Consider the following 22,261-nt stretch of genomic DNA (forward strand, 5'->3'; position numbering starts at 1 on the left):
AACCTCGTTTCCGATGAACTACTCAAGAAATACAAAATGGATTAAATTGAAATTTCGTGCAATTAGTTTTCACGATGTGTGGCATGAGTAGTTAGAATCGCGTGAGAAACCGTGGAGCTACAAATATAATATGATCGTAACAATCTAGTGTTTTAAACGTTAAAAATCCATGTTGACTTCCATTAGGATTGTATTTGTTGCAAATAAAATCTTGTATTGTTACTTTCATAATAGCTTGATTATTTGACGTTTTTTTTCTGAAATTAAATCTTTTGATACCAAACATCATGACAAATGAGTGTACGAAAATTCATTTTAATGTAACGTTTATTTCTTGAGTTGTTGGCCCCAAATCGGGTTAGGTGGTGGAGATCGAGACCACTATAATAGAGGGCGCGCCACATAAATAGTGGTCTTAACAACGCATCAACACGGATGCTGCACAAGTGAAGAAAAAGAACATGCTCGTTTCCGATGAACTACTCAAGAAATACAAAATGGATTAAATTGAAATTTCGTGCAATTAGTTTTCACGATGTGTAGCATAAGTAGTTCGAATGGCGTGAGAAACCGTGGAGCTATAAATACAATATGATCGTAACAATCTAGAGTTTTAAACGTTAAAAATCCATGTTGACTTACATTAGGATTGTATTTGTGGCAATTAAAATCCTGAATTGTTACGGTCATAAAGCTTGATAATTTGACGTTTTTATTTTGAAATGAAATCTTTGATGTCAAACATCGTAACAAATGAGTGTACGAAAATTCATTTGAATATAACGTGTATTCAGTGGCGTAGCCAGGAATGTTTCAGTGGGGGCGCTGGGGGACCTGGAACATTTCATGGGGGGGGGGGGGGGGGGAGCGTCATGTAGATCAATGATAATTCTTTTAGAAACTCAAAATCTCAGGGGGGGGGGCGACTGGGGGGGGGGGCCACAAGATTTCATGGGGGGGGGGGGGCTATCGCCCCCACGCCCCCCTCTTTTGAAACCCGGAAGGCCAGTTCTCTTTATTGTTTTTGATGAATTTACTCTACAAGGTATACATTTTGGACTTTTAGTCTGCCCTTCATGAATATAAAAATATTTAATTAGGTTTAATAGATGATATGTGAACACAACGTTTCGATTTGGAGTACGGTGAAATCTATCGCGATTCTACCGCGATAGGTCAATACAGCGGCGATGCATGGCGATGGCTCTCGTCTCATTGATACAACGCCTACTTGGATTGGTCTGTGTTGCCATCATAGCGCTAACGACATTTCCTATTGGATGAATTTCCATTGTTTTTGGAGATGCATATGTACACATGTGATAATCACTGCCACATATCTTGCAGCATGTACTGGCGCGCGCGACACGCTGCTGCTCTCAGTATATACTGCATAGGGACACATTTACCAGGGGGACACTTTCACCGTTGGGCAGGGGGACAATTTTACCTGGAGGGGGACAAATCTACCTAGGTAAAAGTGTTCCCCTCGGACACATTTACCGGATCACGAGCCGGTAAATGTGTCCGGGGGAACACATTTACCAGGGGGACAGAATTACCTGTCACACCGGCTACGTCGGAGATAAACCAAAGAGCCGAACCGCGGTTTCGAAAACGACCAATGATTTTAGCGCCCTCTATAAAGTTGTACGTCGAGCGAAGGCGCTCTTTTACCAGTTATTTCCCGCGAAACCCGAAGTTTTGGACGGACAGTGGCAGAAAACGTAAGGATTTCTAATCGAATTGTTTTACATGTTCTGTTCGTAAATCAAAACCCTGCCATCTTCATCCCGAGATCTAGAGTAGAACTAGAACTTTAGTCTAGCATGGAACTTAACATCCACACCTGTCACATCATGATCATGAAATCTTTCTGGCGCGGCGATTGTGGACTAGCCCCGGCCATAATGTGGCCAATTTACTAGGGCATTGTACTAGGCATGCTAGGCCTACCTCCGTAATAAAGGCCACACTTCCACCATGTACAAAAACATGTCAAACTTTGTCAAATTTTGAATTTCACATTTAGGCTTAGTTTGTAGTTTATTAAGCATACTCACCCTCTTTATATTATAGGCTATTAAATCAGAAAGTGCTGCCTTTTTCAGATGTTTAATTTTCGTGAAATTTCATGTTGAAATTTTGATACGCAAACGTTAAACGTGTGCAAACAAATTTGGAAATGTTACGAAAAATATACATCTGAAAAAGGCAGCACTTTCTGATTAGCCTATTAAGAGTGTGAGTATGCTTCTAAAGCAAAAATAAACTACAAACAAACTAAGCCTAAATGTGAAAATCAAAATTTGACAAAGTTCGACATGTTTTTGTACATGGTGGAAGAGTGGCCTTTATTTACGGAGGTAGTCCAGTAAATCGGCCACATTCATGGGGCTAGACTAGGCCTAGGCCCTAAGCATGCTAAGTAACAAGTTAGAGGGGCACTAGGCCTAACTTGTTTTACTTGCTTACTTATCCTTTTTCAAACATTTGGTTGAAAGGGACCAACGGAAATCTCACCGTTCCCTGAGAATTTTTTTTAAAAACCTGCCTGTTTACATCGGACACAACGGAGTACGAATACGTTTTTCCTGTTGTTTGCCATGTACAATATACATGTACACGATGTGTGTGTGTCTACCTTGTCTACAGCACTGCTCGCGAGCATCGCTGACCAATCACCAGTGCACAAAATATGGTTTCTTACACATGTTACACGTCCGCAAAAGGCGAACACTTTACTGATGAAATCACAACTAGCAGTACTAGCACCCAAACAGCTTGACTTTTTGGGGTCGCAAAAGTGGACCCCGAAAGTCATTCTCGCATGCATAATTGGTAACGAGCGATGCAACCAGGCCCAGTAGGCTGGTTCCAAATAGTCGACTAGCATAGTCAACCATGGTCGACTAGGCAGAGTTCGGGCTAACTTAAGTTGAACTATGGTTAACCATTGGTCAACAATAGTTCTTGCGCGAACTTGTCCTTTAGTTGCCTGCATTGATTATCCATATGTACCAATGAAATACAATGTGTGCAGGGGTGTGAAATCTCAGCTTTAAAGCTGATTTCAGCTTTTTTTGTTTTGGATTTCAGCTATTTTCCCTCACTTGCTGTGTACAAAAGTATAGGAGATTTCCAAAGTTCAGCTTTTTTTTACACCTTTTTCAGCTGTTTTCAGTTATTTTTGTCAGAGGTCACTCACACCCCTGTGTGTGTGATATTTCTTTGTCTCCTGGCCTTCCAGAGTTAACTATCAGTCGTCAGGATGCAGTCCATATCTCTTGACATGGATGAGGTACATGGGGCCGAGGATGGTTATATCAGTGACGAGGAGTTCCCCCCTCTGGCTGGTGACTTGCCCCCGCTGTCGCCCACGAGAAGCACTGCTGGACACGTGGGAGAAGATGACAATGCCTTAGGCAATTGGGCAGGTAAGTACGGTGTATAAGGATTAATAAAGGGTTGTTCTATAAATTTGGGGTCCACTTTTTGTCACTGTCTTAACCATACCAAACCCTTGAAAATACAAGTGCATGTTTTGGAGAATTTACTAAGTAATTTGTCAAGTTGGTCAGGGTACCTGATCCCATAATCTTGAACCGGTTCCCGACATCAGCGGTCGGGTACTACTCTGGTACCCAGTTCTGATGTACACCCCTGTCGCTTATAAAAAGTTGCAATCATTGTTATTAATGAGCTAAGTTTGCAGACAACAAGCATCTTTGGTCTTTCGTGGGCAACCTCAAGTCATTTTGCATTTAGTTAGAAGTTGTACGACATTAATTTTTTTTTCTTGGATCTTTTAGGAAGCGATGCAGACAAGGAGAACCAGGGAGACAAAAAGCGCCCTCGTAGGCTCGTCAACAGAAAGCCGCAACCCAAACTGGATGCTGTACGGTAAGCCAAAGCGGCCCGATAATTTTCTTGTTTTTGTTTTAATTCTAATTCTTTGAAGAAAATAAAAAGAATCAAAATTCTTTGTTTATCTTCAGTTTGAAGGTGTTCGGGAAAGATTTGTGATACCAAATAAGTGAGTTAAAAACCAAAAAAACAAATATCACTCGGGGGTTTAAGACTGGTTCGTACTTCTTGGATACAAATACGAAACAAAATTCAACACCGGCATGAGACTTTTCAGACGTTTGTCTGAAATCAGACTTTGAAAATCTGAGAGAAAGACATTAGTATAGAAAGATATGTATTTCTCAGACATTTAGTCAATTTTCAGACTTTTTTCAATTAACAATCTCACCCCTGTCAACGTCATGAAGCAGTTTGCAACAAGATTTGGTTCTGAGCAATGTGTTCGACTCTTGCAAATTTACTTTTATGTCAAAATTATGGTTTCATGCCAAATTTCAACTGGCCTTAAAGTAGATGAATCCTTTGTGTTAAACTGAGGGTCAAAACTTGTCGTTTTTTTCCAGGCTGTGCTCGGATAGAGGCCTGCCCACCCTCAGCAAGCACTTTGAGCAGGTCAAGTTCAAGGGCAAAGGTCACGAGGTCGGTGACCTGAACCGCCTGATGTCCACTATGGAGCACTGGGCCCACCGGCTCTTCCCCAAGATGCCGTTTGATGAGGTCATCGAGAGGATCGAGAAGCTGGGGAAAAAGAGACAAGTTCAGGTATGGCTCTGTGTGTTATTTCATGGCAAGAAAAATAAAATAGGTCGGGCTCGTACTTTCAGAAATACTTGATCTGACATCACAAAATGAGCATAAAGTCAGACTTTTTTTAAGAATTCAGATATTTGCATATCTGGATTCTGCAGAACAAGAGCTTTCCAATGGTGTATAACATTTGGGGTACTGAGTTTAGTAAACAGAATTGTTATACCTCTGTCTTGAATACTGTATTTTCATTGGCCTAGAACAATCACGTGTTAATGTTATAAAAAGTCATGGTACACTCTCTGTGGGATATCACGTACATGATATCCCACAGGGAGTGTGCTATGACTTTGTACATATGGTACGTACGGTGTGAAACGCTTATATCGTTGGTACCCACGCTATTTTCACCATGTTTTCACACGAGTGAGAGCAGTGAACTAGCAGACGATCAGCTGTTTCGAGCACGCGACATGCATGTGAGTTAGCGTTTGATTGTCAAGATTGTTGTGTTTACTGCTGTTTGTTTTCGTGATTTTTATATCAAAATCCAAAGAATCCAAGACAGAGGTATTCGCCTCGGGTGCTTTGCGCCCCTCGGGTGTTCAAAACGTCATATCCCACATCACAGCTGTCAACAATTGTTAAATATAGACCGCCAACTAAATTTTGAGAAAGTGGCATTTACAAATCCTGCTGTTGTATTACAGTGAGTTATTGGAATTTCTGTTTGTTTTTGCAAGACCTGCATCAAGAAGATCCGGCTGGACATGCCACTAATGGACGAGGACTACGAGGAACAAGAAGCAGGTCAGGCTAACTTAATTAAAAAGGAATACGAAACAACGCTGATTGATGATTCAGTTCAGAGCGTACTGCATGCATATTACAAAGGCTGCACGCACTATATGCGCTCGCGTTATCTCTGCACGTCACATCACGTACGAACATATTTTTTTCAAGACTATGCAATGCCTCTACGATCTGGAAAGTCTGGACAGCTCATTTTTCACCAAAAATACCTGTTTTTTCGTGTTGGAAAAGGGACAACAGAGGTACGCACATTATAAATTTCAGCAACACGACATCGAAATGTCACTTTTTGAAAGGATTGATTCTACAAAAATAAAGTTCAAAATTGAAAGCACTGATTTAATTGCTTGGAGCAGTTTTCCATAAAAATCTGCCGTGGGTCCCTCCGACGGAGTTCTCAAGTGTTGTCATGAAGGGCCGTCCATCAATTGTTCATGCATTGAGTCCATATTGTTCTTTTCCCTTCTTGTACAGAACCAGAGGGCAGTGATGCCCTAAATGGCCGCGGCGACGACGAAGTCGAGATGGATGCTTTCAGCCAATCAGCTGCTCCACCGTCGCAAACCATGGCAACAGCTGTTGCCGACACTAGTGTAAGTTTGCCTACTAAGTTCAAGGGGAGTCAGGTTTGCTTGTGGTTCTGTCCTCGCCTTCCACCTCTATGGCCAGGGTTTGATTTAATAGACGTTTGTCACCAGTTAACTTTAACCCTCTTGTGCAAATGTACATGCCGTGCCAAGTTGTCCTTTCAGTCAAAATCGATCAAGTGACCGTTTTCAACAGTTAAGAGCTCCCAGCCAACTTAAAGCAGGATTGACTGGCTGTGATTGTTTATGTAACTTGATACATCTGTGCTTTGACTGTAGGTGATTGATAAGCCAGCTTTGCCTACCACTTGCCTGTTTTTGTCTGTTAACTGAATTTGACTAGTCACAGTGCTTGCTTGAAATATGATCCGACTGTTGGTGACTAGCCTGTGTAAAAGGCATGGCAAGGGAAGAAGATTGAGTTTTGGACTGTTCAGATAATTTATATTTTATATGACCAATGTAAACCATTTTTCAGGTAAAAAACAATACACATTTTTTCTCGTGCTGGAGTTGCTTTTTAAACTGATGCGATTCCTTTATGAGAGGGTTTTTATCCTTCAATAATTGACACAGGTCTCGCTATCTGATGAACAAAAGGAGAGAATGGAACGGAACAAGCGTCTGGCCATGGAACGTCGCAAGTCCAAGGGGCCGGCCACTCCGGCCGGCCACCAGGCACCAATCACGGCCGACGAAATCCAGGACCTGGAGAGAGAACACGCCGACGAAGAGGACATGGAAAATGAACTGTGGAACGACATCGCCATGTTTGAGGCTGACCAGAGAAACATCTGGAAAACCTCGCCGGCAGAAACGGCTGCAAAAGAGACTGATTCAGTACAAACGCCTGCCAGTAAGGAAACGACAGGGATAGCAAACAACCCGGCACGGCCAGAAGACGGTCAAAGATTGTCACAAGAAATCATCGACATTGATGCACAGGTCTTGGAGGAAGATACTGAAATTGTTCAAGGAGAAAAGGAAGCTGGATTTGAAGAGGTGATTGATGTAGACAGAGGGGCTGAGGAAGAGAAAACTAATGTGCTGAGGAAAGATTCTAAGGAGGTTGTTGACACGGACGACGAAGACATGGATGAAGAAAGAGGAACGCTGGCTGAGGAGAAGAGAGATGAGATTGTGGAGACTGTCGATGTGGATGCGGAGAACCAAGGAGACAAATTGGATGATGAAGCAAAAGAGGATGGAGAAGGGAACATGAGCTCAGATTTGGTTCTGAAATGGGACTCGGAATCAGCAGACGAGAGTATGATCATTCAGGAACCACAGGAATAAATAAAGTGATGGACAGGACAGGACAGAATGTAATGGGCTCCGTGCACAAGTATCCTCTCAACAGCAAGACAAGAAGAGTTGGGGGAAGACCACTGGGAGAGACTTTTCATGCATAGCCCGACACGTGATTGTGTAGTGAAGGGCCAGTTTTGTTTTGATTTGATAAAATTAGAATCAAGAGGTTTTTTTAATTACTCAAAATAACATTTTCAACTTAAAGCAAACTTCTCTCAATAAAATGACACCTACTTGTAATTTTTGAACAGTTTCTTGGGGTAGAAATTACGATTTTGCTACGCGGTTTTTGGTTGGTTCCGTGCGATTTAGCACGCCTTGCGCGCCCACGGTACATTGCGCGGTAATCGCTATCTTTATTTTCGAGTTGCGTTTTGTCGTTGTCATCGTCATTTTACCAGCAAATTTCCCTCAAAAATTCAAAATCCTACCATTTATCTATGACATACCTGTATGTCATACATATCTTAATGTCGCCAACTAGTTTGGTAGGTCAAATAATTTAAAAGTGGATTTTGCTCCCATATAGGAACCGGGCCCGTAGATACATGATCGTCTACGAGAAGATGCTATGACTTTATGCACTTTCAGAATATATTATCAGCTGTACGTACTTCACGCTGGGTGACAACTGGGCTCTTGAAAATGGCAAAAAGTGCCCCCTCCTGGTCACACACAGAGCCCATAGGTTGCAGAGTTGCCATCCAGGATGAACAGGCTGAAACTTCAGGCAAAATAGATGGGAAAGCTGAGACAGTGTTGGCAGAAAGGGGGAGGGGGGGGGGGAATGCAGTGGAAGTTTTATTAGGAAATGTTGAGGCAACATTAGTAACCCGGCCACTTACCCTATACCCAACTCACTGAAAAGAGAACAAAGCTGCCGAAGCCAAAAATAAGGCTCTGGTTTTTGGTTTGCGCACGCAATTAAAAAGTTGTTTTGAATGTAAGTTGATGTCTCAAAACTGCCAAACTCACTGGTGCTGCTGCATAATTTTAACGTGTTTTTAGATGGGGTTACGATTTGAGTATAAGCTTATATACTTATATCAAGTATAAGTATGTAGCCTCTCTGGGCTCCCATATATTTTGCACTAAATTTAGTCGAGCACCATTTGCAAAAATATATTCTAATAAATGCAATCACCAGTATCGTGCTGAGCAGAACCAAAAAAAATTAACAAAAATTGTGAGTGCTAAATTTCATTTTCATTGCATAGTTTTCAATGTTAATTTACGATTCTGTCACTGACAATGTACAATACATGTTATTGGCAATTGTGTAAGGTGTCCTGAACGTAATCTTTATTTGTGTAAATAAACAGCAACGTCAAGTGTTGAAAAACTCTTTAGCAGATGTGCAACCGCCATTTTCTCACGGTCGTTGACATGACAATAGTTCATCAACTAGAGTTGTTCGCACTTCCACTTTAGTGCACATGCGCTAGGTACGTCACGAACCAACTTCTAGTTAACCAGTAGTCCTTGATCGTACTTGCCACCTGCTGATTTCTCCGGATGTCAGAGTCTAATTTTTTTGGTCTATTTCAGATATATTTTTTGTTATACCACACAAAGTGAAGTTTGCCCTTTGTAGGCATTTTGACACGGTATAAAAGGTACTTGTGACATCAATGATATGCATTATATCAAAGGCAAAAACACCGACTCAATGTGAAGCCATTTAATATTTCTTTAATTTGATATTTGTTTAAGAAGAATAAAAAAAGATGATCCCTGAATTATTTTCTACAATTCGTCGTACTCTCTCCTTCCATGGGCAGGTGTATTGACATATCAAAATACCCACAGCCTTTCGTCCATGCCTTTTTAGGTGTGGTACCCAGAAATATAAATCTTGAAATTTAGTCGCAGACTGCGTCTCAGTTTTTTATTTTTCTCAAATGCAATGAACAAGCAACTGAGAAAATCAACAGCTATGGCCACCCACACTTTTGGACCACACTTGCTCGTTTCCCATTTTCAAAACGATTGGTCACATTCATTGAAATGGCTAGACTGTCTCAGAACTGACTGCAGAACAAGAGACATCTCACTGTCAGAAGCAAGTCGGCTGGCGTCCCACAGAAGTGTTTGGCAGGACATCATGAAGCAGAAGCCATCACGCAGCCTGCTGGTGTGGAAGGCTTAGGTCAAGGTAGTTCGGTCAATCTTGGCCAAGTTCACGCAAGGACTATAGTTGACCAATGGTTAACTAACGTTTGCCCGAACTCTGTCTAGTCGACGGTTGTTGACTACGCTAGTCGACTATTTGGAACCAGCCTTCTGGGGTTGGTTGCTTCGCTGGTAACCAATAGCCGTGCGCATTCATAACGCTAGCAGAGAGCCAGGATCCAGAAGTTTTGCGATGACATTTTGACCAGCGTTTGACTAGAGACGTTCGCACGTCGCTATCAGTGCGCAGGCGTAAGGTACGTCACAAATCAACCACTAGTCGACTAATGGTCCTTGCCCGAACTTGGCCCAAACGTGTGGCAGAAGTGCCAGAATCCACTTCCCATACAGGTGTGTGTGTTATTGCAAGTCGTAGCCAACTAATTCCGACACGGCCTGAGCCCTAGCCGGGCCCAATCTCTTGCAAGCCCATCCCTGCAAACTCCTGCAGAAGACAATACAAGCAGCCGAATCCACTTAATACAGACGTGTGTGATGGTAAGCCGTAGCCAAGTAATTTGGATGCAGTCTTTGCACCTTTCGACTCTACTCCCCATAGATGGGTGTGTTACTGCATGTCATAGCCCCGAAATTTTGGACAAAGCCTTAGCTCGTTTTATCCAGTCTCATCGTCTTGCAAGCCCATCGCTGCAAAGTCGTGCAGTGGAATCCACTTTCCATACATGCATGTGTTACTGCAAACTATAGCCAAATCATTCCAATCCGCTCCCCATAGACAGATGTGTTATTGCAAGTCGTAGCTAATTGATTCTAGCCCAGCCTGAGCCCTAGCCGGGCTCACTCTCTTGCAAGCCCATCTCTGCAAACTCCTGCAGAAGGCAATACAAGCAGCCAAATCCACTTCCCATAGACGTGTGTTACAGCAAGCCGTAGCCAAGTAATTTGGATGCAGTCTTACATCATTCCAGTCTACTCCCCATAGTCGCAGCCAATTATTTATTCTGACCCAGCCTGAGCCCTAGCCCTAGCCGGGCTCACTCTCTTGCAAGCCCATCTCTGCAAACTCCTGTAGCAGACAATACAAGCTCTTATGGCTCTCCGTCTGGCCATACTCCTGCCTGAGCTGACCAATGCTGCTGCCCAGGACATCCGTGGTCTCATACATGTCACCCGGTGGTGTCTCATGCTGCTCTCCCGATATGCTGGTAACCTCCTAATGTGACAAAAACAGAAAGATTAGAAGCACATAAAGACGTTTTTTTAGGTCACACCAATCACAAGTCAAATCAGGTCACATCATAAGTCATCACAAGTTAAATAAGTCGATCTGTTTCAAGTCAAGTGACAAGTTATTCTAATGAATTGTGACAAAAGAATTCTCTGTTATTTTTTACTGAGTTGTGATTTCACTTCAGATTTGACTTGCAATCGACTTGTATTGACTTCTCATTTGACTTACTTTGACTTCTGATTTGATTTATATCGACTTCTGATTTGACTTATTTTGGCTTGTATTTTAACGCAAGATTTGGGTGGCATGGGTGGCATGGGTGGCTAGTGTGTAAAGCGCTCGCCTCTCACCACTGTGGCCCAGGTTCGATTCCCGGTCAGACCATGTGAGTGGAGTTGTTCTTTGATTCTCTCCTGTGCCAAGAGGGTTTTTCTCCGGGCCCTCCGGTTTTCCTCCCTCTGCAAAAATCAACACTTTTGATCTCTGGCTGTGCCCCATGGTCAGACATGGGTCGTATGGTGTCAGCGTAAGACCCCTTTAATTCATGTACATGCCTAATTTGGCTTGCCCACGTCCTTCGCAATTCAGCTTTGCAATTGCGAGTAAGGATGATTAGCCCCCCAAATTATCATAATTTAGTATCATTTGACTAGTGATTGCTTTGAGATTGACTTGTGATTTGACCTGTTTGACTTGTGACTGCCTTGAAATAGACTTGTGATTGAATTAAGATTGACTTATGACTTTTGTTTTGATCATTTTGTGACCTCGGTATCACGATACCAGTCGCCTGGTAAAAAGTGGTATAGTTATAGATTCCTGATGAACTTTGAATTTGGATTTGCACATGCAATCTGATAGAGAATCTGACAGAGAATCCACAATTGAGGAAAACGTCCAAAGGAACTCACCTGTACAATGTCGGTGCGTAGACCATGTCCTTGTTCCATGAGCTGGCTGGCTAGATGTGGCCGTGTGGATATCAACTCAAAGTGGAGAGACTGGGCGTGTGATCTTGAGGATTGCACAGAGATTCGAACCTGGAATAACGACAGAAAAACAATTCAAATTCATTAAAATGTACAATTGCGTGACCACACATGTTTGTGTTACATACAACCATTGTGTACGTGTTCTACATAACCCCTGAGGACCAACACACAAAGTGAGAACAACAGATCCTTTCAGTCCTCAGAATTGGGTCTTTTGTTCAAAACGGTCCTCTGTAGTAGGTTTGTGTGCTAAGTCTGTGGAAGTGTGTTATATTACAGGGACAAAGGGAAACACAAAGCATTGTCCTCGGGAGTATGGTAAAACAAGAGTGTGTACACATTCCTGTGTTCTTGTGTAGTTAAGATATAGTACATTTAAAAATGTTGCCACTTGTGTAAGGGCAGTGCAGTCACTACGTGGACCTGTGAACAAAAGAAGTCCACACAATGCAGGAGCTAATACGACGGTATGTGGACTTGCACGGGTCCACATAATGTTTTCCGCTTTCTGAAAAACAATGTTAGAGGCACTTTGGGGTCAGGATTATGCGTAGCAAAGTGAAGTAGAAAGTGAAGGAAATCAAGGTCAAAAATTCACTTTCAAACAATTTTTTTTGCAGTTCAAGTGACAACGTTTTTAAACATGTTAATTCTTAACTACATGAGAACAAAGGAATAATAATAATAATAACAATAACGGGTTCTTATATAGCACTTTCAACTGAGATCAAAGCGATTTAAATTATTATTACCCCTGATCATTGGGCCAATTAAACATTCCAAATACCATCTCAGCTCCCTGGGGAGTATACAGCTCGATGCAGCCTGTTAGACGCAAGGAAGCTAATTCAATCACAATAACCATCTCTGCCCTCACAGGTACCCATTTACTCCTGGGTGGAGAGAAGCAATGAGTGACAAAGTGCCTTGCCCAAGGGCACACGCATCATGACCCCAGGCTGGACTCGAACCCACAACCTGCAGCTTTACCCGCAGACCACGAATCCAATGCCCTTAACCACGAGGCCACAGCACTCCACTGTCTACTACTACAGCCTGTAATACACACATGTTCTTAAGAAGTAGAGTCAGACAGCAGCAAAGCAAAGGTTAACTATATGCCATTTCAAAGATTTTTTTTTCTTTTGGAAATAATATAATGTAACAGTTAATAAACACAAGTAAGGGAAAGATTTTACATACTGTCACATGGTCAAAGAGACTAAAAGTTGATTGGCTGGTGGCGGTTGTCGCGGTGATCGCATAGGCAGTTCTGGTCACTGAGCCTATAATCAAAGGTGGAAAAAAAATGGCGTTAGTTTTTTACCCGACAGTGGAGGTGTTTGCGGAGGGGGGGGGGGGGGCAGAATCTGTGCCCCTTCACATTTCTTTTTCCATATTCATCACGACGGATGTCTGGCAGAAGGAAAATGCAATCGCTTAAGGATGGAAGCACAGAATATTCATGATAATAGCTTCAAAACTCTTGGCTTTAGTTGAGATAACGCTTTATTTGTTGACTTAACTCCGTCATTGCATTTCTGAGATCGGAAGGGCGTAGGGAATCCCCCATTCACAATGATAAAGTCAATTCAAGGTGAGCATACAGTGAAATCTCGACCAGTCAAAACCCGTTAAATCAGAACCCTTCTAACTCAAAGTAAACACTTATTCCCGTCAATTGTTGTTGAATAGAAAATCCATAGGATAACTCCAAACTCTGCTTAACTCAAAATTGGAGCCAATTCCCCTGAGGTTTGACTTATTGAGATTCCACCGTATCTGCCTTTAATGTACACTAAAACTGTATGAGCACCACAGAGCTATATTAAATTACTAGAGCGCTAACTCCTCATTCTTGCGCGCGGAGATGCTTTGAAGCCGTCCTGGGAGCAGATATTTTGAATTCATGTGTGTGTTTGTAGAGTATAATGAAATTAGATGGCTTGAATTTTGAAAGTGTACTCTAAATGCGTAAGTAGAACGTACGAACAACTTAAGCGCGTCATTACAGTTTAAAAAAAAAGAAGGTTAATCATCTCCAGCGGATACGCACACGCATTGCGCTGTTTGTGTAGAGCAAAATGACACGCTCATTTGCTGATCGAGCGTTTTGGTTTTGGCCGTATCAGCTTCGATAAAGCACCAGTATGGAATACAAACGCAGATATGCAAATAGCCGTACAAAAGCCGTACAAAATTTTGAGTTTTCCATAGGTTTGTGCACAAACATGGATGCGCCCAGCAGGCATCACTTTGTACATGAGTCAGCGCTCTAGTAATTTAATATAGCTTTATGATGAGCATGCATCTACAGATGTTTTCCAACATCAGTCTGAAAGCTAATCGCTAACCTGCTGTCCATGTTGGCTTGCCATCTTCTGAAAGGTCACACACGCGTCCTTCTTTATCCTTCAATGACACAGCTCCCTTTATGCCATACCTCAACAATTAAATAAAGAAAAAAGATAGAGTTAAGGGTTAGATTGTTAAACGTTTTCAGCCATGGGCCTTATGCACAAGCTGGCCATTTTTGTCGTGTTCCCTGAATGTATTTCATAAATTGTGAACTGTTGAATGGGATGGTGCCAGACTATTTATTCACTATAGCCTCACTTTCATTTTTTTTCTAAACGTGACTTAACACATTACAGTATGTTTAATCACAAATTTTAAATTATTGGTCAGAGCAGACTGGTATTAATTTGTAACGTCATTGCTTTCATTTCTCTACACAAGTTCCAAAAATGAAGATTTTATCTCACTCTCAATCCAATATGGCCGACTCGTGAATAAGGCTCATTAGTTTGTTTTTGTCGACTAGACTAGCCCAACAACAGTTGACTACTGTGGGTTGGAGCAAATATTGTCTGTGCATAAAAGCAATTTGGAACATTTGCTTTTTGTGCCATATTTTTTCGTTATTGCTCAAAATCTTAAGAAGAGTGTACAACTAACTTGTGGAAGTTTCAACTCAGTTGAACTATACATATCGAGAAAACAGAGGGAATGTATGCACAATTTTGGGGGTCTTTCGGGGTCTTGTAACTGGATTCCGTTGCTAATGTAAAAAAAACAAAAACGTGCCCAGGGATATAGGTTTCTAAAAACCACCTTCAATTATTTTTTCTTCTTCCGAGTGATACCATTTCAGGCGGAGCAACTTCACAGGGTATTGACCAATCGCCATTTGCGAGTTAGCCACAGCTCCTTAGACAGCCCTATGGAATTTTGTACATTTACGTTTTGTTTGTCTCTGATTTTGCGCATTTCGCGCCATTTTCATATCATGTAATTGGATAATATTTCACAAGCAGCGTTGACGCGATTCTACCGCGATAGGTTAATTGACCTATCGCCATTTGCCAGTTAGCCACGCCCCTTAGACAACCCTATGGAATTTTTGTACACTAAGTTTTGTTTGTCTCAGATTTTGTGCGTTCTGCGTCCATTTGTATATCATGTAATTGGACAATATTTCACAAGGTGCATTGACACGATTCTTAACACGATTCTACTGCGATAGGTCAATTTGGTACCAGTCCTATCTTCACTTTGAGCAAAGATTTTCTTGTTAATCGGTAGGTACGTTTCTGGGTAATGGCAAATTGTCCCTTTGTGCCTTGCTCACAGCTTCTGCCAGTTATGCCACCCTACTCAATCTTTGAAGATACATTCAATAAGAACCAAGAAACAACAGGGGAGGGGGTGGGAGGGGGGCATTCTTACCTTGGGATGAAGATGAGGAAGCCATTGGCCCTGAGACTGTGGACCACGGCATCCACTGTACAACACTCGTCAGTCGTTGGGTCCTTGTCCTTAAAGAACAGTGCCTGAAACAATGCCTGCGAGTCCTGCTGGGCATGCTGGGAAGCCTGCAATGGACCAATCATAATTGAAATTGGGGAGAAGAAGGACCGCGAAACAAAGACATTTTGTTTGAGATTCTTAGGCAGTTAGGAAGAGAATGGACTGCCAAGTCATCGCAAATCTCCTGGTTTCCATGCCGAGGAGAATAAACGGTTGGTCAAGACCGGCTAGCTCGTCTTACACACTTTTCCAGTGTCGCATAAAATTTGGACTCCTATCAAATCCGGTGTCTTTTACCGTTTTATTGGTTGAACGTACACAATCCTCTTGTAGACATGTGCAATTCTGCCAGTGAGTCAGTATTTCATTGTCCTAAATTCACAATACACCGGCACAGCTGCGTTCTGCAAGACATCGCGCAGTACACGCGACGCACGCACCAATATCCATATAAGGAGTTGTTTACGAAAACTTGCGCGAGGGAGATACCATAATATAGCAAGAGGGGTGTTTTGGAGTGAAAAGTTTTGATTTTTTGACCGAAAAGTTTTAGACTGGTTGTAGTCTAGATGCTGAAAATAACCCTCCCCTTCGGCTCGGGTAATTATCAGCATCCAGACTCCAACCAGTCTTAAACAGAGTGTTTAAAACCTGCCAAGCACATATTTATTCCCTTATTATTAAATTACCACACAATATATACCTTACCCTGTGTCTGTTATTGATGTGGCCACACAGCTCCTCTAATGCATTGTTGCTAAGCAACGACAGCCCGTCACCATGATCGTCAGTAATGGCTGCCATTAACAGACGATGCACCTGAATGGTGACAAGGAATGTACGTTAGCTTAAAAACAAATTGTAAAGACTTTGCAAATATTGAATAAAGCACACACATGAGTGGTCCTTTGGATTTGTCTGACTTTTTTGTAAAGTACTACATGTAATATTTTTTTTTTAAATCCCTGCCCAAAAATTCCAGTTTTGATGACCCCCCCCCCCCCCACACACACACAAAACTAGCTTACAAACAGCACTGAATATTAGAGTCATCGAATCAAAGTCTATATACAGGGTGAGTAAAAAAAAAAACCGAAACCCAAATGTCAGGACTACTGTTTTATTGAAGTTCTGCATGTAGCACTTTCAAAATCTAGGATATGAAAGCCCAATTCATCAGCTTTCCTTTAGTAAAAAAATCATGTACTTTTCAAGTTACGGAATTTTTAACACAACCACCATTTTAAGGTTCTGTCCACAGATCACAAAAAAGGTGTGCGTTCTTTCAGCAAAATGAAAACAATTCACACACTTCTTTTCATTTTGTTGAAAGAACACTGATCTTTTTTGTGATCCGTGGACAGAACCTTAAAACGGTGGTTGTGTTTAAAATTCTGTAACTTGAAAAGTACATGAGTGATTTGAATGATTCTTGTACTAAAAGAAAGCTTAAGAATTGGGCTTTCATATCCTACATTTTGAAAGTGCTACATGCAGAACTTTCCTAAAACAATGGTCCCAACATTTGGGTTTCGTTTTTTTATACTCACCTTATACATGTACTTATTTTTTATTTATTTTACTTACAATAATATCAGCATATCTTCTGATGGGTGAGGTGAAATGCGTGTATCTGTCCAGAGCAAGACCTACAGTCAAATTATAACAGTCAGATGTTTATTTATTTATTTAAAAATAAAAGACAATTGTATGCCGAGTTTATCAGAACCACTACTGAAACAGTGGCTCATGCTTCCCGCGTGGCAACTTAATCTACTGGTAAACATAAAGGGAATATACAACATTTGCTTTTGCTGTAGTTTTCAGAAATGGATGGATTGAGGGGGTTAGTATTTTATAGCAAATATTGTTACACTGACTTAATTGAAGTTTTTGGTTCGTAGATGCTGGAGAAACCAAGAAAAACAATCATATTCTTGTAGTCTGGTTCCCTGACCCCCCCCCCCCTTCAGGAGCAATTCATAGATGTCGGGGAATTGTAAGGTCAGGGAACCAGTCTAACTGGCTTGTACCCATTCATAGGTGTGTAATTGATTGCAAACAAAATGCGGACTAACTAAAGATGATACAATGTGAGCAGTATTTGAAACAAAGCCAGTTTTTTCCAATGCTGGTCGGCCGATCAGCATTGGAAATAAATACAAAAATATCACTATTCTTGAAAATGACTGCACACCAGGTGCCATGATTTCACAGGATACTTAAGACTGTAATTCACTAACAGTCCAGTAAGGTATTTCGTGATAATTTTGTAATTAAGTTTTTTTTATGTTTGTAAATGTTGTATATTACTTTTAAAGGGAATCTACATCATTGGCTTTTGCTGTAATTTTCAAAAATGAACTATTTTGAGGGTTTAGTATAACAGATCAAATATTGTTACACTGACATGTTTGAAGTTTTGTGTTCGAAAATGCTGGAAAAACCAAGAAAAACAAAAATGTTCAAGTAGTCTGGTTTCCTGACTCCACTAAAGATGAAATGGATCAATTTATAGGAAATTGTACGGTAATGGAACCAGTCTAACTGGCCTGCACCCGTTCATGAACACCAATAGCAAACAAAATTTGGACTGAAAAAAAAGGGGAAATTTGGAGCAGTAGTTGAAAAATAGTTAGGTTTTTCCAACGGTGGTCGGCCGACCACCGCTGGAAATTTTTACAAAATACCACTTTTCTTGAAAATGACTTCACACCTGGTGCCATAATTTTACAGGATGCTTTAGACTGTCATTTACCAACATCCTAGTAAGGTATTTTGTAAAAAATTGGTAGTTTTGTTTTTCGATGTTTGCAAATGTTGTATATTCCCTTTAAACACAATAACATTTTATGCTAAAAAGTTAAACATTGAAACTAAAAACAAAAGGGCAAGAATGATGAGGGAGCCATACCATAATGGAAGAACTGATCTCTGGGCAGACTACCAGTTGAGAAATACAACGCATTGGACATGGCCTTGGTCGCCAGTGAACGCAGGATCTTATTGTAGACGGGATCCTTGGGGTCAACGCACTTGTCTAGAGAATCGGCAAGTGCCTTGTTGGAACTGAGAGAGGAAAACAACAATGAGTAGAAGACTGAGAAGTTTTCATGATGATGACTGCTGGGACTAAAAATTCACAATGCAATACAGGGTGAGTAAAAAAAGCGGAACCCAAACCCAAAAAACTATATTTCATATTTAACAAAATATGTAGCATCAAAAATAATAATGGCCGGAAACCAATTTCATAAGCTACTCTTAGATGAAAAAATTATCAAAATTGCTCAATCCGTTCAAAGAATATCACCATTTAAACACAATGACCCTAGAACCTCCTTCGATAAAACCTCAGTTTAAAAGTTAAAAAATATTCAACAAAGTTTCGTCTTTTAAAAGGCCCGTCTTTTAAAACAAAAAGTGGATTTTAAAAATCATACTGTTTGCCTATCCAGGGTTGTTAATAAAAATATTGTGTACTTCAGTTGTTGACAGTTGTTGAAGCAAGTATTATGCCATTTTCTTTGTTGTTCCATTTTCTTTGTCATGGCCTAGCGATTAAGAACACCGTACTCATGCTCTGGTGTTTCAGAGGCAACAGTGGCGTGGGTTCGAGCCTGCCGGGTGGACACTTGTGCCCTTGAGCAAGGCACTTAACCATTATTGCTTCGTCCTTCGAATGGGACGTAAAGCCTTAGGTCCTGTGTGTTGTGTAATCCAATGCACGTAAAAGAACCCAGTGACACTTATCGCTAAGAGAAGGGGTTTTCCCCAGTGTTTCTGGTCTCCTGTATAAACTCCCACGCGGAGTATTTAGGAGATGAACCAACCAAGAACAAAGAAAAGAAACGATACTTGGCAAGGCATGGAAGAGAGCCCTACAGACTAACCCTACAGATAGACAACAGCACCTGATCTTACTGCACTGTTCTCCTGCAGTTTGAGGAACAAGTCCAGCCGGAACATAACTCACAAGTGCTCTGGTAAGCCAGGGATCTATCCTACATATTACTAACAACCGTGCCTTGTAAGCAGTGCACTCTGTGCATGTTAAGAAGAGGCAAGGGTCAGAAGATGCTGATTCGAATCCCATACAAGCCTCACTGCTGTAGTTTATGATGTCACGTCCAAAGTACTTGGCTACGGCTTGCAATTACACATGCGCCTATGGAAGCGGCTTCAGCCGCTTCCCATAGACACGTGTCTCACTGCCAAGCCGTAGCCATGTGATTCGGACTAGGCCGCGGCTTCAGCCGCTTCCCACAGACACGTGTGTTACTGCCAAGCCGTAGCCATGTGATTCGGACTAGGCCTTACCTCGTGTCGATGGTGAAGCCCCTTGCCTTAGCACTATCCACCAGATCCTGGAACTGGTCCTGTCTTGGCAAGGGGTGGTGCCTTAGCTGAGTAAACAATAACAACCGACAAACAATCACTTCTAGGATCAAAGTTCAACGTCATGGTTTGACTCCAGATGTTAAAAATGAAGTCCCAAAATCTGACAGCACTGAATTATCTTATTCAGATACAAATTAATCCGATTTTTTTCAAAATACCAAACAAAGCATTGTTTTTTTAGACAGAACAACACAAATGTTTCTCCTGCGATTCACTTTGGATATAAAACAATTTTTTATATGATGGAATTTTGCGTCGGGGTGATGTAAATCAAATTAGGTTTTGCCCTTCACTGACGTATAAGCACTGAATACTCAGTGTGTTACCTCCCGAGTGAAACTTGGAAAAACCGATCCCGTAAGCTCTGTGGTCGAGTGGTAAGACCTCTGCATCACCCCAATGCAAAATTCCATCTCATGAATAGTTTAATGCGGTACCTGATGTTATGTACATCAGATTCAAACCAGACTGATTCCGTTAGCTCGGTGGTCGAGTGGTAAGACGTCTGCGCTAGAGCAAGAGGTCGGGGGTTCGAGTCCCACCCGAGTGATTTTTTCCAACTTTCACTCGGGAGGTAACACGCTGAGTATACAGTGTTTATACGTCGGTGAAGGGCAAAACCTAGTTTGATTTACATCACCCCGACGCAAAATTCGATCTGATGAATAATTTTGTGTTAATGCCATACTTTACAAATGGACCCCAACCCAAACAGATCCTTTTAAAGCCCAGAGAATGTTTGGAGAATTTTGCAGGACTAAAGAAAGTAAATTATAAAGGTAGAATGAATGTGCCACTAACTTCCTGCACAATTGCGGTCGTCTCAAGAATAATTTGGTTTGCAGGAATTATTATCAATACTGACCAGTGAACAGTTGGGGAATGCCTCTGCTATCTTCTTAGCAACCCAGTGATTGGCGAAGATCATGCTCTCCGCTATGGTCTCATGGATCTCCATGGTCTGAAACAGGAAGCCAACAAATATGAATATAAGGCCGCAGTGGTGTGCATGTAGGGGTACCCCAGTGAAGTAAAACACAGGTATATCAAGGTACCCTGTGACTGGCGAAGATCAGGGCACTCCTGTGTGGTCTAGGGGTGGGCAGGGACATTTGCCCCCCCCCCTCGAAACCATTAACAGCAATATTAACAGCAATATGACTTCGCGCCTCTTTTTCTCTCTTTTTCCCCCTTTTTATTCTCTTTCTCTTTTTGGTGTGTGGCTTTTCCGGGGGGGGGGGGGGGGGGGGGGGGACACAAGCACACCCCCTTCCCCCCTCGCATTGCCCAAGACAATTACTAAGAAATTACCCTCACATCATATCTCAATTTTAAGCCATGCCCAGAAGCATCCAGTTTTGACAGAACAACTGAGAAACAGAGAGTACATGTTGTAGAATGGCATATACAAGATTCTAGTGCAGTCTCCATTTGTTGCACTTTGCACGATGTTTAGATGACAGGACCAGCACAGCCCCATTTCATTGAGTCGTTTTCTTAGAAAATTTGTGCACACAGCAAAAAAACAGCCGAGTACCAGTCACAAGCCTGTACATTGCATGACATTTCGGCTGGTAACCTGTTTTTGCTGAGCAACTATTTTCCATGTTTAGCAAGGTTGTGTGCTTAGCAGCGCCATGAAATTTGATCTGTTTTCAAATTTTATTTTTTGAAACACAACCCTACTAGTAATGTTGGACGACCCTGTTGTAAAACATCCCCCAATTACAGCCGCTTACCTGTTTGGGGATGAGGTCTTCAATTTCTTGCTCTTCATTGAGTTCAACTTTGACCTCCACCCCTTCCAGCTGCACGGCCCCGCCCACCACCCTCCGCGCCTTCAGGCTCCTGGCGATGTCCATCAGCTTGTCAATGCACCAACGCAGCTCCCCCAACCTAATATACAGGCAATTCCTACTGCTGTTGAATCTATTCAAAACTCTTCAAAACTCTTCTGGCCACATTCCATATTAAAATGCCCTCTTTATGTTTCGACGCACAGTCACCGGTGTCGTAGCTGAGTCTTTCACAAGTCCCTTCGTGAGTAAGGCTCATTCGAGACGCCGTGCTGAACTCAATTAATTTTACTTTTTTAGTTTGGCTTTGGCAGGGTGATAGCATGGGTTCAGAACCATTTGGCTTGGCTCATTGCGTTCGGCACTGTTGCACCATCCTTTGGCTCGACAGGGCTTCTGCGCTATCGTCGTTCCGAATAGCAGTGGCATGGCACTGTTATAAATGCAGTGCCATTACCGTGCCAAATTCAATTCAATTCGAAGTTGGGGGCAAACATTTGAGGAATGCGCATGCTCACAATATCCTCTCTCGCGTCCGCATCACGGGGAGTGAAATTGGCGCAAATATTT

General features: G+C 41.9%; 2 protein-coding genes across 5 annotated transcripts in view; one reads left to right on the top strand and one right to left on the bottom strand.

The window, feature by feature from the left end:
- The first annotated feature begins 1,620 nt into the window (after positions 1 to 1,620).
- Positions 1,621 to 7,603, top strand: LOC119744787 (TIMELESS-interacting protein-like). The gene is made up of 7 exons (XM_038220923.1): positions 1,621 to 1,727; positions 3,251 to 3,437; positions 3,813 to 3,903; positions 4,434 to 4,632; positions 5,361 to 5,427; positions 5,905 to 6,023; positions 6,594 to 7,603. Exons 2-7 carry the CDS (start codon positions 3,272 to 3,274, stop codon positions 7,311 to 7,313), a joined length of 1,362 nt encoding a protein of 453 aa, XP_038076851.1. The 5' UTR covers positions 1,621 to 1,727; positions 3,251 to 3,271; the 3' UTR covers positions 7,314 to 7,603.
- A 2,824-nt stretch (positions 7,604 to 10,427) lies between these two features.
- LOC119744788 (DIS3-like exonuclease 1) overlaps positions 10,428 to 22,261 on the bottom strand; it is a 46,718-nt gene continuing 34,884 nt past the window's right edge. For all 4 annotated transcript variants that reach the window (XM_038220925.1, XM_038220926.1, XM_038220927.1 and 1 more), the window contains 11 exons: positions 21,635 to 21,791; positions 20,761 to 20,856; positions 19,815 to 19,900; positions 18,409 to 18,563; positions 17,082 to 17,143; positions 16,203 to 16,313; positions 15,414 to 15,559; positions 14,039 to 14,127; positions 12,888 to 12,970; positions 11,604 to 11,732; positions 10,428 to 10,674 (listed from right to left, as the gene is read on the bottom strand). In XM_038220925.1, the coding sequence (XP_038076853.1) occupies positions 10,486 to 10,674; positions 11,604 to 11,732; positions 12,888 to 12,970; positions 14,039 to 14,127; positions 15,414 to 15,559; positions 16,203 to 16,313; positions 17,082 to 17,143; positions 18,409 to 18,563; positions 19,815 to 19,900; positions 20,761 to 20,856; positions 21,635 to 21,791 (1,303 nt within the window). In that variant the 3' untranslated portion in view covers positions 10,428 to 10,485. The remainder of the gene's footprint in view (positions 10,675 to 11,603; positions 11,733 to 12,887; positions 12,971 to 14,038; positions 14,128 to 15,413; positions 15,560 to 16,202; positions 16,314 to 17,081; positions 17,144 to 18,408; positions 18,564 to 19,814; positions 19,901 to 20,760; positions 20,857 to 21,634; positions 21,792 to 22,261) is intronic.

The sequence above is a fragment of the Patiria miniata genome, unplaced genomic scaffold, assembly GCF_015706575.1.
Source record: "Patiria miniata isolate m_02_andy unplaced genomic scaffold, ASM1570657v1 HiC_scaffold_7, whole genome shotgun sequence".
In the NCBI taxonomy this organism is placed as follows: domain Eukaryota; kingdom Metazoa; phylum Echinodermata; class Asteroidea; order Valvatida; family Asterinidae; genus Patiria; species Patiria miniata.

What these genes read in the sequence shown, in the direction of transcription:
- LOC119744787 (XM_038220923.1), top strand. Translation starts at nt 3,272, where the DNA reads ATGCAGTCCATATCTCTTGACATGGATGAGGTACATGGGGCCGAGGAT. An exon ending in TGCCTTAGGCAATTGGGCAG is followed by an intron (nt 3,438 to 3,812) that starts GTAAGTACGGTG and finishes TGGATCTTTTAG; the next exon opens with GAAGCGATGCAGACAAGGAG. An exon ending in GGAAAAAGAGACAAGTTCAG is followed by an intron (nt 4,633 to 5,360) that starts GTATGGCTCTGT and finishes TGTTTTTGCAAG; the next exon opens with ACCTGCATCAAGAAGATCCG.